General features: G+C 44.8%; 1 protein-coding gene across 4 annotated transcripts in view; it reads right to left on the bottom strand.

The window, feature by feature from the left end:
• The window catches only part of DNAH9 (dynein axonemal heavy chain 9), a 287,208-nt gene that overhangs the window by 205,350 nt on the left and 66,307 nt on the right, over nt 1–15,551 (bottom strand). For all 4 annotated transcript variants that reach the window (XM_070389508.1, XM_070389511.1, XM_070389509.1 and 1 more), the window contains exons 18-20: nt 12,644–12,866; nt 11,673–11,839; nt 1,587–2,457 (exon numbers count right to left, since the gene is read on the bottom strand). In XM_070389508.1, coding sequence (XP_070245609.1) covers nt 1,587–2,457; nt 11,673–11,839; nt 12,644–12,866 — 1,261 coding nt within the window. The remainder of the gene's footprint in view (nt 1–1,586; nt 2,458–11,672; nt 11,840–12,643; nt 12,867–15,551) is intronic.

The raw sequence follows: 15,551 nt of genomic DNA, 5'->3' as shown, positions 1-15,551 counted from the left end.
GCACACGCATCAGAAATATCTGACATAAATGTTTGAAATGCAAAGAACTGACTGGAAAATTGTAATTACCCTGAGAGCAATTGTGTAAAAACATGTATATATGTGAACAAAAGGTGGAAAATATTCAGAGTGAATGAAAATATTTACTAGTTAGGGTGTAACATGATGATTTGTTGTATTTCAGAGTTGTCTATGTTACCATATTGTCACTACAAAGAAGACAAATGTATTTACACATTTTACACATAAACCTGAGGAGTTAATGATATGAATTATTTATTATTTTTTATTGTAAATTCTCAAATGCCTCTTTTAAAATGCCTGCAAAAGTCTCCACCTACATTCTCCCCTGCTTCTCATCAAACCTGCCCTTCTTCAATCATTAGCGTTGGAGACGAATAAAATCTGGCTTATTTGATTTTGTTTCATGACAGTAGCTTTAGTGGAATTATTTTATTATTTTTCATTGCAGATGTACAAACTTTAATCTGCATCATTATACTAAATGTGTTTTTGTGGGATGAGCTGGAAAAATGATTTGATAGAATGTGCTTTAACTCTGAAACAAGGTCTGGATAACATGTGACATTTTGGAATCAAACTAATTTGCAAGCAAAGAACTCACTGTGCTGAGGGATATAGAAGCGTTATTCGCTCAGTCGTGTCTGACTCTTTGCGACCCCATGGACTGTAGCCCATCAGGCTCCTCTGTCCATGGGATTTTCCAGGCCAGAATACTGGAGTGGGATACGGAATAAGTCTGCAAACATCTTTTTTAAAATGCTTTTTTAAAATGAATTAGAGTCCACTGAGAGAGGGGGTACGTTAATTAGGACAATTAGAAGGGGCAAACAAATTAGAACGGTAGTAATGAGAAGAATGCATATCTTAGAGAAATTCCTCATTTAGCACTTAGCTGAAGACTAGTGTTTGAGCCTGCTGGCACAGGCCGGAGGTTTACAGAATACTTGCTGCAGAGCAGGAACTCAGCTTGCCTGGAAATGATGCTGGCTTCCCAGTCGGTACCCGCACCGTCATTACGTGTAGAGCAACACAAGAGCAGCTCCTGTTTCTGACCTCCTTTCTCTGGTACACTTCTTTTGTTTTTTAAACCAGGTTCTCCTTTCTTTTTCCTACCCATCTAAGAACAAACTGTTTGTTGTTGTTTAGTTGCTAAGTCGAGTCCCACTCTGAGACCCCATGGACTGTAGCCCACCAGTCTTCTCTGTCCATGGGATTTCCCAGGTGAGAATACTGGAGTGGGTTGCCATTTCCTCCTCCAGGGGATCTTCCCAACCCAGGGATTGAAGCCAGATCTCCTGGGACTCCTGCTTTGGCTGGCGGGTTCTTTACCACTGAGCCACCAGGGAAGCCCAAGAACAAGCTGACTGGCAGGCGTTTTACCTTCTCTCTTTTCCTATGCCTGGCTTTTGGTGTTTTGAAAGGTCTATGATTGTTGGAGATGCCCCTGGGTGAAGCCAAGGCAGGGAGGCAGATAAGGAATGGTGTAGAGGATGCAGGGGCTGGGGGACTGTCCCTCGACTGGGAGTTGGGAACAGAGGGAGCAGGGTTTCTGTAGCAGGTACCTGGGGCAGCTGAGCCCGGATATCTTCAGATCCGATGAATATGCTTTCTAGGTGAGACCATGTGCGCTGCACGTCATACCAGATGGAGATGACGGCATCGGCGGTGGACAGCTTCTTCTGCCAGCCCGACACGTCCTCCAGGAAGAAGGCAATGTGCTTGGACACCATCAGGTTCTGAAGCTGGACCTGGTTATCCTCCAGAACCTCGATGAGGTCCTCGTCGGACTGCAGCAGGGGCACACAGGTCCGTGGGTGGGGCTCGTACTGGAATTCCATGCCAGCCCAGGTGGTCTGCAGCTCCTTCAGCACCTTCTCCATGCTCAGCTCTTTCACAGCTCTGTCCACAATGCCCCGGACCTCGTCCTCAAAGTGGTGCAGCTGCAGCTGCAGGAGGTGGGCCAGGGTGGTGCCCTCATCCATGGTGAAGGTCACGCCCGTGGCCTGCATCAGCTGCCTCCAGTGCCGCTCCCGGATGGCTGGGTTCTGCAGCTCGGCCACGGCCCTCAGGGAGGTCAGGGTGTCCAGCACGGTGCTCTCCAGGCCTGTGAAGGCCTCCCAGGCCCTGACCTCCTTGTCGAGGTTCCGGATGTTCCTGGCAAACCTTTTGCACTCCAAGTCCATGGCCTCCACGTCGATATCCTTCCACCTGGTGGCCTCCCAGGCATGAATGCTGGAGGTCACCAACCCAATCGTGTCCCAGAGCTCCTTCAGCCGGCACGCCTCCTTCCTGCACTGCCGCAGCTGCTTATAGTCAGGGACGGTGACTTCAAACAAGCTGGCGGACGCGGAAATGGAGGCCATGGTGGACTCCATCTGCTGGGTCTCCAAGTGCCAGGCATCCAGCGTCTGGTGAGGGTCAATGCTATCAAACCTGCAAGACAAGACAGAATGTTTCCCCTTTATCAGTGGAGAACTCAGGGACCATCTCCTAGAATCACCAGAGCCACAGCAGCTCGAACCTTTAAATCCTCAGTGTTTTAGCAAAGAGCAGGGACTTTCAGCAAAGCTTGTGCAGGAAAGATAGGCAGGTAGGTCGGAGCAGGATGAGCGTAACCAGCAGGAGGAAGGAGGACTCAAGAGGAACGTCCTGTCTGGATGTATTCTACACCCATGTGTGCTCAGTCGTGTCCGAGGCTTTGCAACGCTTTGGACTGCAGCCCACCAGGCTCCTCTGTCGACGGGATTTTTCAGGCAAGAATACCAGAGTGGGTTGCCCTTTCCTACTCCAGGGAATCAGGGACTGAACCTGCATCTCCCGTGTCTCCTGCATTGCAGGCAGATCCTTTACCCACTGAACCATCAGAGAAGCCCTCTACATCCGAGAGGGTAATAAAAATACTCCTCACCTCCCTAGGTCCAGTGGGGGAATAACCCTTGGTTTGAGCCCCCTTTAGACTCTGTTTCACTTGTTGGTGTCCAGCCCACTTGACACAAAAGAGCATTGTCCTGTTACTGCAGAGGCTGTGAAGGCAAAGGTCACACCAGGAGGCATCTGTTTTACACACAGTTAATGTATGTATTTCAATGCTACTCCCTCAGTTCATCCCACCCTCTCCTTCCCTGGCTGTGTCCATCAATCTATTCTCTCTGAGTCTCTATTCCTGCCTTGCAAATAGGTTCATCAGCACCATTTTCCTAGATTCCATATATATGCGTTGATATACAATATCTGTTTTTCTCTTTCTGACTTATTCCACTTTGTATAACAGGGTCTATGTTCACTGACCTCACCAGAACTGATTCAAATGCATTCCTTTTTACGGCTGAGTATTATTCCATTGGGGCTTCCCTGGGGGCTCAGGTGGTGAAGAATCTGCCTGCAAAGCAGGAGGCACAAGAGGCATGGGTTTGATCCCTGGGTCAGGAAGATCCCCAGGAGAAGGGAACAGCTACCCACTCCAGTATTCTTGCCTGGAGAATTCCATGGATAGAAGAGCCTGGCAGGCTACAGTCCGTGGGTTCACAAAGAGTCAGACATGACTGAGTGAATAACACTTATATGTACCATAGCTTCTTTATCCATTCATCTGTTGATGGATGTCTAGGTTGCTTCCATGTCCTGGCTATTGTAAATAGCAGGTACCAGCATTTTTCAGATTCCCTGGGCTGGCTTCCTTCTCTGTGGTGAGGTTCACGCTAATGGCCTGCATCACCTTCAGGAAGCAGTGCCTCTGGGTGGGAGAACCACTGAGAGGGACCCTGAAGCAGGAGCACAAAGTCCTGACCACAGGCCTGCGCTGCATGGCTTTCCCGAACTGTGTGCTTCCCGTCAGGCCCCACGTCTCTCAAGTTCCTCCTTCAAGTGGCCTCGTCTCCTCTTGTGTCCTGCAGTGACCTCTGGCTCTGCACTTGACTCCTGTAAACACTACATCAAACTTTACGTTCAAGTTCATCCTTCCTCTTCTTTTCCCCATGTTCAGGACTCCCACTGCTGCTCCTGGTCCTCACCCCATGAACCCCCTTTATGTTCTGGCCCCTTCAACCCACATTTCTGGCAGAACCTCTTCTCTGATGTAGGAACTGCTCATTCACAGGTTCCCATGTGGGTCAGGAGCACCCAGAACAACCTTCAAGGAGCCTCTTGTTTTTTTTCCCTAGCCTCCCTCCTTTCTTCTCATCACCAGTCTTAGGTCTTCCTGTTTCTGTGTGCTTGAGGGGTAGCTAGATATTGGGGATGCATATGTGCATGCTAAGACACTTCAGTTGTGCCTGACTCCACACAACCCCATGGACTGTAGCCAGCCAGGCTCCTCGGTCCATGGGATTCTCCAGGCAAGAATACTGGAGTGGGTTGCCATGCCCTCCTCCAGGGGATCTTCCCAACCAAGGGTTCGAAACTGCATCTCTTTTATCACCTGCATTGGCAGGCAGGTTCTTTACCACTAGTGCCACCTGAGAAGCCCCAGATATTGGGGATACCATGACTTAAGTGTGAACACCATCTTTCTCTAAAAGTAGAATAAGGAATTGTGGAGTCCAATATAAAGAAGTTGACAGGGAAAAGGAATGACTAGAGAATTGGCCATTTCTTGCAATTGTGTGTGTGTGAGTGTGTGTGTGAGTGTGTGCGTGTGTTGTTTGGTGGGAAGATGATGACGTGCAAGAACCTTTCCTTGAACTGCCTCTTCTCTCAACTGTCTCTGGAAATATTTGACTTGACGGATGGAAAGTAATCCTAATTAAAGTCATTTACCTGAACTGCTCACCACTTAAGCCTAATTGCCATGCAACACAATAACAGTTATGCATACCATTAAATTAGTGTCAGATTAACTTTGATGCTTGCTATGTTTGATTCCTGCTTGTTCCATCTAAATAGTTTTGGCTGGCATGCTCTGGTGGTGGATTTTCATCTTAAGACTGAATACCATCGTGTGTCTTCACTGTTGTCCAGCCAGCGAGGGCTTCAGAAGGGCCTGGAGTTCTCAGAGTTGAAGAGGGCCCTCTGTCTGTATCACCAAGGAGCTTTCTCCTCTATGAGAGCAGTGGAGAAAGAATTAGAAGGAAAGGAAGGTAACATCCTCACGGCAAGTGAGCCATCAGGAAAGGTTACCCAGCATGAAGGTTCCTTCCGCACATTCTTTGGAAGACTAACTGTTGGAACGTGTTGGTTCTACCTTTTATCTTGACTAGAGTGAATGTGGAAAGTGAACTTGGCTTCTTGGTGTTAGTATATATCAGACAGATTCTAAGAGCCCACATTCTGTTTAATTTATTAACAGAGTATGGTTCAGAAATAGTAGGTAAGACAGGAGTTATCAGAGTGTCGGGGGGTAGGCACAGAAGATAATAAATGATCTTCCTAATGTTTCTTTCCACAGTGCCTACGAACATCCTTGAATCAATATTGGATCCTCAAATATTTGTAAGAGGTGATCATTTGTCAAACCTATTCCAAACTTCATTTGCCCTGTGGCATAATTTTTGTTTATGGTTTGAATCTGCTGACATTCATTCCCTATAGCTGAGCGCATATAAAAGTTAATTTGACCTAAGTAGTGAAAGGAACCTCCAGACAGGGGAGCAAATAGCCCGCTTCCCATTTCAAAGTTCTGGTGCAAACTGTCAGGATATTCACAGACCTGATTAATGCACCTAATAAACTTGAAGCACTTCTCCAAAGCCTGGGGGAACAATACAATGTGAGAACAAGAAAGTAATAGGAGGGAAAAGGGTGTAGTTAGTCTTTGAAATTGAAATAATAATGCACAAGTATTTTAATCTAAAAGAGAAATGCCTAGAAAGTCTGGATGAGCAAAGCTATAATTAAGAGAAATGGAAATAGGGTGCTCATGTGTGTGATCTTGGAAAAGAGGATTTGGGCCTGCCCTAGATGTGGGCACAGACAGAAAGAGGAATAAGTGACTTAAATGATTTCTTGGGACGTGAGCAGCTGGCAAACCATCAACCTCAGGCCCCTAACTGCACATATAAGGAGCAGTGACACACCTGTGCTTGAAACCCTAAGGGTATTGTAACTCGGCCTGTTCCTTCTGACCTGGTGACCTTTCCCATCCCATGGTCCCATCTTAGGGGCAGCAAAACATACGCCCTTTCACTTACTGGTCCAGACAGAAGACAGAGAATTACGCTTGGATCTGTCCCTGGTGGATCAGACAGTAAAAGAATCTGCAATGCAAGAGACCCAGGTTTGATCCCTGCATTGGGAAGAACCCCTGGAGAAGGGAATGGCTACCCACTCCAGTATTCTTGCCTGGAGAATTCCATAGACATAAGAGCCTGACAGGTCACAGTCCATGGGGTTGCAAAGAGTCGGACACCACTGAGTGACGATTCTTCCAGCTCCCATAATTCACTAAATCCTCCTGATTCTCCCTCCTGAGGGTCCCTCACATCCATCCTCCTCTCTCCATGCTCACCGCAATGGCTTCAGTTCAGGCCTCCTGCTTCTCACCTGGGCTGTTGCAATCACTCTGCCCCCCATCGCCATGGAGCCCCTGCCTTGAGTCTACCTTGATCCGCTTGGTTCTCTGCAGTCACAAGAGTAGTGTCTACATGACGCTGTTCTCAGGCCTGGACTCCGCAGTGCTCATTCATGGTCTAAGCCTGGTCATCTGGACCTCTCCCTCCTCACCTCCCGCATCCTGCATTCCACTCACACACATGTGCAGTCCTCCAGCTGTGTGTTATGTTTTCATCCCCCTGTCTCTCTCCATGTTCTGCTTCCCTTGCCTGGAATACCATCACTTCCACTTCTCTTTTTCCAAATGGCTAATTCTCCTTTGCCCATTGGCTGAAGCACCAGCTTCTGTGGAGTTTGTGAACTGCCTTCCCAGTGGGCATCAAAGTTGGGCCCAATGGACATGCCTTATTATTAATTTCTTTTTGCCTGCACCTTCCAGCACGTGGGATCCTAGTTCCTCATCCAGGGACGGAACCTGCATCCCCTGCCTTGGAAGCACAGAGTCTTATGCACTGAACTACCAGGGAAGTCCTCAGTTACTCATTTTTGAAACTGACCCTGAGTCTGTCAGTCCTTGAGATCAGGGAATCCATATTATCTGAATATCCTAGCACATGTTATTTTTTGCTGACTTCATGCTGAGAACACATCTCTTCTGCTCTATGGAAGCCTGAACCATGTGAGTGAGTCAGATCAACTGCAAGAACAGGGTCAAACTGAATTAATGATGTGTCTGAGGATACTGATACATCCCTGTGAGATTCAGTGATTAATACTGCCCTTTCCTTCAGCTTTTGAAGGGATGGGAGACCCTTCAAGAGCAAGATGAAGGCAGATTTGCTACACTGTCTGGAAAGCCTTGATTTGCTGCTTGTCATGCAGCACCCAATGGGAGAGTGTCTTCAAGACAGTCCTTCCCACCATTCATAGAATCTGGGGACTGGCCAGCTAGAAACACTGAAGGTCTCCAATGAGCTGGAGCTCAGAGGGAGCAAATTCTTTTATCAAGACCTGGATTATCCTGGTCTTGATATGGGTATGCCAACTGGATGACATGGTACCATTTCTTAAAGCCAGGAAGTCTGAACAAGAGAGCTGCTAGAAGCCTGGAGCATCCCTGTCACTCAACCGTGGAGAATGAGTCTCCAATTTCAAGAGTCGTGAGAAGTGCTTGAATCTGGCTACAGTGATCTAGCTGATTACTGAGAGAGCTCAGCTAGGAATATGCTGACATAGCTTCAAGTTAAGAATAGAAGGAGGAAGAAAAACTCAACTTAAACACGGAGAAAGAACTTCACCCCTAGGGACCTGACTTCATCCTGTACCCATAAAGACCCACACTTTTCCTTTTCTTCCCAAAGACAAGATCAACGTGAGTTTCTCCTGTAATCTAATCAGGAAGTGAGACCTGCCTTCAGCAAGATGCATTTTAGAATTTTGTGAGTGATCTGAAGGCAAAGGAACCAGAACTCATTTGCCACACACGTCTAAAACACTTTAAACACACACATTCGTGCACACGAAACTTAAGAAGTAAACCCATGTGTTGACACCCACAAAGATTGCCCTCAGTAATAAATCCATGATTCTGCTCTGGTCTTGATAGGCTTCTTGACAAGAAGAGGAATACATCAAGATTGCAGTCATGTTTGACTTTCTGCACTGCTCTGAGCAGTTCTTTTCAAAGAAGTCTCTTGCAAAGATTCATCTGCATGTTAAATTAACAGATGTGAATTTGGTATACAAGCAGCTTATGCAGCTCAATACCAGAAAAACAAACAACCATAATTAAAAAAGACACATGTATCCCAATATTCATAGCAGCACCATTTACAATAGCCAGGACATGGAAGCAACCTAGATGTCCACCAGCAGATGAATGGATAAAGATATTGTGGCATATATATATACACACAGATATATAATGGAATATTACTGAGCCATAAAAAGGAATGTATTTGAATCAATTCTAGTGAGGTGGATAAACCTAGAGTCTGTTATACAGAGTGATGGAAGTCAGAAAGAGAAAAACAAATTTTGTATATTAACACATATAAACGGAATCTAGAAAAAATGGTACTCACTAACCTATTTGCAGGGCAGGAGTAGGGATGCAGACATACAGAACAGACTTTGGACACAGCAGGGGAAGGAGAGGGTGGGATGACCTGAGAGAGTAGCACTGACGTACATACATCACCATGTATAATATAGATAGCCAGTGGGAGCTGCTGTACAGCACCTGGAGCTCAACTCAGTGCTCTGTGACAATCTAGAGGGTGGGATGGGGTTGGGGGTGGGGGAAGGTTCAGGAGGAAGGGGCCATATGTGTACTTGGGGCTGATTCATGCTGTTGTATGGCAGAAGCCAACACAATATTGTAACACAACTGTCCTCCAATTTAAAAAAAAATGTGAATTTGAAAGACTCGGTTAAGGGTAGTAATATCCTCATAGCCAGCAGACAGATACAAATGCAAAGAAAGAAAAACCAAAGCAGCTATCACATTAAAAAAAAACAAGAGCTGATCAATACACAAGTGTGATATAACTAGGAAGGGGAGATCAAGGTTTCCGACAGACACACAGAAACACAGCAGCAAAAAGAGTGCTGCTCTGTTCAGGCAGTCTTGGGAGCCTGTTTGGAAAGATATCTCACCACACATATTTGGAATTCCTTTCTTGAAATTTTTTTAAAAAGAGACAGATGATGTAAAGATATCAGTGTCATTACCTTCACGGCTGCTGCCCTAGTGTGGATACTGTCAGCACTGCCCAGAAATACCCAGCTTCACATCCCGCCTGCCTTACCAGCTTTGATCCTGTGCTCAATTGCACATCCAAAGGAGAGTCAAAGGGATGTGCTTCAGAATTGGAAGGAATAGTCCCCAAAGGAGTTCCACAAATGTTTTTGCACAATAGATGCTTCTTCGGAACAAGGGCATAGCTCCCAAGGTGCTTATTCTAAAAGCAGGGGTCCCCAACATCCAGACTGGGGACTAGTACCTCTTACCAGGTCACTGATGGCATTAGATTGGAAATAAAGTAATACAGGTAATGTGCTTGAACCATCCCGAAACCATTCTCCCCAGCTCCGGTCTGCGGAAAAACTGTCTTCCAAGAAATCGGTCCCCGGTGCCAAAAAGCTTGTGGACTGCTGTGAATCTAAAGGGATGCAGAGTCATCTGGAGTTATGCGCCCTGGTGTGATTGCTTAAAAGGGGCCCAGTTTCTTCCCTTAGGGTGGCTGTCTCTAACTTGGCTGCACATCAGAGTCACCTAGGGAACATTAAAAACTACTGATGCCCGGTCTAATCCCCAGTGTCTGATTTAGTTGGTCTGCAGGAGAGGCTGGACAGTGGAAGTTTTAAAATCTCCCAGGTGGTTTTAATGCTTTAGAGTGGTATGTTGTACATTTAGCCTAAATACAGTTTATGCATTTTTCCTTTCTCTTGTCTTCTTTTTTAAAAATAAATCTGTATGAGGCTTTTCAAGTTCTGTACTTCATTTTTTTTTTTTTAATTTTAAAAAATTTTTTGGCCGCAAAGCATGTGGGATCTTAGTCCCCTGACCAGGGATCAAACCCATGCTCCCTGCACTGGAAGCATGGAGTCTTAACCACTGGACCGCCAGAGAAGTCCCTTTCCCTGTCTCTTGACACACTCATCTCATTCTGTCTAGCCCCAAGTATGATGCTTTGGAGGCCAGCTGCTTCATATATGTTTGATGATGAATAATAAAAAGTTAGGCCCTTACTGTGTGCCAGGTAGGGTGACCAAGGGTCTCAGTCTGCCTGACACAGAGGGGCTTCCCTAGATGTATGACTTTTGGTGCCAAAACCAAAAACAGGGCCAGGTAAACCAAGATGGCTGGTTACCAGGGTGCTGGGTCTTGTGCTAAAAGCTTGTGAAGATGTGTTACTTAATCCTATCAACAGCTTTCCGAGGTGGATACTATTAATACCCCCACTTTACAGATGAGGACACACAGCACGGAGTGACAGCCCTGGAGTAAGTGACTTCCCTGACACAGCAAGTGAGTAGTGGGCTTGCTAAGAGGGCTTGCTAAATCCAGGGTCCGTGTGCTTAACCATTATGTCGCCTTAACTCCTGATAAAGTTGTGGGATTTTCCTTCCTTGCTTCATTGGTCACTTTATCACCTAAGGTCATATTTCTGTAAGTAATCTGAAAATAAAAAGCTTCCTGGTTCCTTACACATGGCGTGTTTCAGTCTGGAGACTTCCAGGCATGTCTACACAAAACTACAGAGAGGAGATGCAGCAGGAAGCCCAGCTGGGGAAACAGAAAGCAAACTCCGGAGCTGGACTGAGGGGAGAGGGTCCGCTTCAGCTGGCCTGTCAGTAGACACAGGGCCACCAGAACTGGCCCCTGGCTGGAGCGTCTGACGCTGAGCAGCAGACCAGAAGCAGACCCTGTAGGCTTCCCTACAAGGGGAGGGAGCCCCTGAAAGAAGGACTGTGTGTGTGCACGCGGGCCCACGTGAATGGTGAATGGTGTTGCGGTGTCTACCCCACCCCTTCTTTGTTTATGTAAAGATCCCTGACCACAGCAGGGGGCAGTCTGAGCACTAACTGCTAAGCAGAGAAAGGACACCTTAAAGTAAATCTGTCACCTTGCATCCTGCCGTTAGGCTACTGAAATGCCTTCCAAAATTATTTTTAAATTCTTTTTTTTTTGGCCGCACTGTGCAGCATGTGGGATCTTAATTCCCTGATCACGGATTGAACCCACCCCTCTTGCATTGAAAGTGTGGAGTCTTAACCACTGGACCACTACCTAAGTCCCCCCAAATTATTTTCAAATTCCCTCAGTGAATAGGAGTCTGGGAGAAATCAGAATACTAACAGTTTAGTAAAAGATGAGTAATTTTACCACACACAATCCCTTTATAGACCTGGAGACATAGAAGCTTCTAGATATATTTTTTTAAGTATTTGTACAGCCTTTGTTCATCCCACACGGGCCACAACAGGACTCTGTGAACATGAGCACCGGGTCTAACCAGCGGACCTAAACGGGAGGGAGGAAGAGTAACCAGTCTTCTGTTAAGAAAATACACAGGCTCCATGGGGAGGTCACCCGTGACTTAAGATGCTGCTGCGTTTCCAGGACAGGGGGCCGTGGTGGCGACCTGGGTCCATACCTGAAGGGCGCTTCTCTACGGAATCGCTCCCAGAAGGCCTGCTGCTCCGCCTCGAAGGCCGTGCACCGCTGGCGCAGGAGGGTCACTTCATTTGCCTGCAGGGGGGCCACCTGCTGCCTCACGGTAACCGCCGTCTTTTTAATGTTGTTCCACTTCTCGGGCAGCTCCTGCCAAGGAGACCCGGCGTGGTCAGACCGAGGCTGGACACGTTCAGACATCTTAGTCTCTGGCCCACAAACGTGGTAGCACTCTTTGCCGTCGTCTACAACGGCCCCCTTCCTTGACGGGGCTCCCCGGCTGCCCGCTCTCCCGACGGTCACCTGCTTCTGACCCAGCACAATCCTCCTCGCTCTCGACTTCTCCTCAGTAAACTTAGTTGTTGTTGTTTAGTTGCCGAGTCACGTCTGCCTCTTTGCGAGCCCGTGGACTGCAGCCCACTAGGCTCCTCTTTCCACGGGCTTTCCCAGGCAAGAATACTGGAGGGGGAGGGAGTTGCCATTTCCTCCTCCAGGGGATCTTCCTGACCCAGGGAGCGAACCTGCATCTCCTGCACTGCAGGCAGATCCTTTACTCCTGAGTCACCCAGGAAGCCTCAGGAAGCCTTACCCTCTTCTGTATTTTCCAGCAGTGCCTGGTTATTTTCTTGTATGCCCCACATTTCCTCTTAGATCATCATAACATTCCTCAAACCTCCTTTTTTTCCCCCTCTCTGAATCAAAATTTGGCTCATCCCTAACTCTGGAAAAAGACCACACACACTTCATCCACATCAGTTTTCGCATATTTCTCCAGTGTTAAAGTGTTTCATATTTAGTGAGTGTTAAGAAAGTGGTACACATTTACTTCCAAAACATGGATCTTGAGTTCTCATAAGCCCTGTTTTTCATTGACTTCACCGTGTTCATCTCACTTTGAAATCCCCAAACTTTCCCTCTATTTCCTTTATTAGAAAACATAGACTTTGCACTGACCTTCAGCTGCTCAAACACTGTTTCTGGCAATTCTTGTCCATAGGTCTTCAGCAATTCAATCGTTTGCTTTAAAGGCTCAAACATATCATCGGTGCTGCTCTGTCGTTCTTTAAGAGCCACCAGGTGCCCCATGATCTCAACCAGTCCTTGGAAATCTCCTTTTTCGACTTTCTTGAGCAAGCCATTCTCGCTGTTTTTAATAAATGCTTCAAGGTCGGCCAAGCTATGGAGAACAAACAGAATGTGAGTGGCCATTCCCCTTCCACTCCTCAAAAGAATTTATATTTCCCCAACATAATAGCTATTATTATGGAAAGCTCTCCATAGCCTGATGATGAGATACAACCCTCTTCAGTTGTGTCAAGGTCACAGAGGACAAAGACTGAGCCTTCCATGATGGAGGAGACGCAGGAGACAAGGAGAATTATTGCGACAACTGGTGAAATGCGAATAACTGCAAACTAGTTACACCTTCTACATCAATACTAACTTCCTAGTGTTAATGACTATACTATGGTTACCTTGGATGTTACCGAGGTAACATCTTTGGAAAGTAGAGTGAAGCTAAAAGAGAAGTCTTTGTACTGCTTTTACAGCTTTTTTGGTAAGTCTGAAATTATTTCAGAGTGAAATCATTTCAAAGTGAAATAATCTCACAGCGAATGTATTACAAATTATTTTGTGAATCTGAAGTTTTTTTTTAAAAAGTGGAAAATAAATAGTATGGCCTATAGGATCATACATACTTGGGTTTGATTTTGACACTTACTAGATGTGTGGCCAAGTCATTTAATATCTCTGAGCCTCAGATTCTTTATCTGTAAGATTAGAAAGATCACTTCTTTCTCACTGGTTATTGTGAAAGTTAGATGGGACTCATGATTTAATTAAAAAACGAACATCCTTTCTGGAGGAATGAAGCAAGAATCCAGTCCTCAAAGGACAAAGCTCCAAGGAACATGATTTTATAACTGAAAGCTACATTATGCCCAAGGAAAGAGGTCACCATGAGTGGGAACCAGCAGAAACGGCTGTATTAAACCTCTGAAGATTTTAGATATTGCAATTCGGGTGCATAATATAAATAGTGACATTTGATATGTCAAAGGACAAAAGAGTTCTTATTTAGGTGATTGCTTTATTGTTTCTCACCCACGTACCAGGAACAAGTGCTTTTCCTCCTATTTCTCAGGTATCTATTCTAGATTGACCAAGAAAAACAATTTCTTCCTTTTAAGCATAATGTATCAGTCAGTACAGAAATGATTTCTTTAGGAATTGCCCTTCAGAAGCCTAGATAAACTCTTACATTCTCCACAGGTCACCATACCCTTACCCCAGCCCCAACCTGCCTTTTAAGTTCAAGCATAAATTCAGCATTGTCTCAGGGTCAGGAATGGAAACAATTTCAGTGGCTTTTCAAATATGCCCAGAATCTGAGATAACATGTGGACCTTTGTATTGATTGATGGATTCAAGAAGTGACAAAACTTACTGAAGCAGATAACATGAAAATTATGGCCTATGATGGCATTATTTCATGAAGAGAAGCTTTTAATATGTGTTCTAGCAATGCAAAAATGATCACATCATGTTATGTTAGTGGACAATTACAGGAGAAAGAAGCACATAATTTTACATAGGCTTTTATGTTAACTCTGATCTATGGCAAGAAGAAACAAACCATTATTCATTGACAAATCAAAAGTTATCTTAAGATCTTGTTGTTGTTTAATCAATAAGTCATAGACTGACTCCTTGCAACCCTATTGACTGTAGCCCACTAGTCTCCTCTGGCCATGGGGTTTCTCCAGGCAAGAATACTGAAGTGGGTTGCCATTTCCTACTCCAGGGTATCTTTCCAACCCAGGGATCAAACCCATGTCTCTTGCATCTCCTGCATTGGCAGGTAGACTCCTTACCACGAATCTAGTAAATGTATTCTGAAACTTGAAAAATGAATAATTTTTAAAAATGAATTTGAGCAAAGAATGAGAGGGTATTAAAATGAGTAAGCAAAACTGCAAAATAACCAAATATAAGATCTAAACCGGTAAGTATAATGAAAATTTAAAGCTCAATGAATGGATTAAACAGGAGATTCAGACAAAACTAAAAGAGAGAATCAGACTGCTGTTTGAAAAAAGTGGGGAAGTTATTCAACTGCAGTGAAGAAAGACAAAAAAAAAATGAAAACTTTGAAAATTGTTCAAAGACATGGGGGATATTTAAAAGTGCAATAAGAAGGCCAAACGGATATTAATAGAGAGAATGGGCAAGAAGCAATCTTTGAAGAGATCCTGACTGAGAATTTCCTAGAATTAATGAAAGACACCGAATATAATACCAAGGAAGCCCAACCAACTCAAGGTGAAATTAATATTTTTTAAAAACCCTGCATAAGTACTTCAGTATGAAACTGCAGATTACCAAAAATGAAAAAGAAAATATTTAAATTAGCTGAAGAGCAAAGACAGAATTTTACTAAAAAAAAAAAGTCTAGGCTGGTGGCTGACCATTCAAGACCAAAAATGAACCCAGGACACAATGGAATAATATTTTCAATAAATTTACAGAAAATATGTTATCCTAGAATTCTCTCTCCCACAAATTGATTTTTTTTTAAAGAATGAAGGCAAAATACATGCATTTTCAGACAAAGAAAGAATGAGAGTTTCACCAAAAGAACCTTTTAATGAGCCTTCTGATGGCTGTACTTCAGAGAGCAAGTCAGTAATGTAGGAAGATGGAATGAGCAAAGATGTTGGTAAATTTAAATAAACAGTGAGTGTATAAAAATAAAGTATAATTTGTGGAATTTAGATAAGTAATAGAGTACAACTGAAATTACTTAGAATTATAGGATATAATTTGATGGATAAACAGGAGAGATCAAGCTATTCTGAAG

Source organism: Bos mutus, chromosome 19 (genome assembly GCF_027580195.1).
Source record: "Bos mutus isolate GX-2022 chromosome 19, NWIPB_WYAK_1.1, whole genome shotgun sequence".
Lineage (NCBI taxonomy): Eukaryota > Metazoa > Chordata > Mammalia > Artiodactyla > Bovidae > Bos > Bos mutus.
This window is presented reverse-complemented; position numbering and strand designations above follow the sequence as displayed.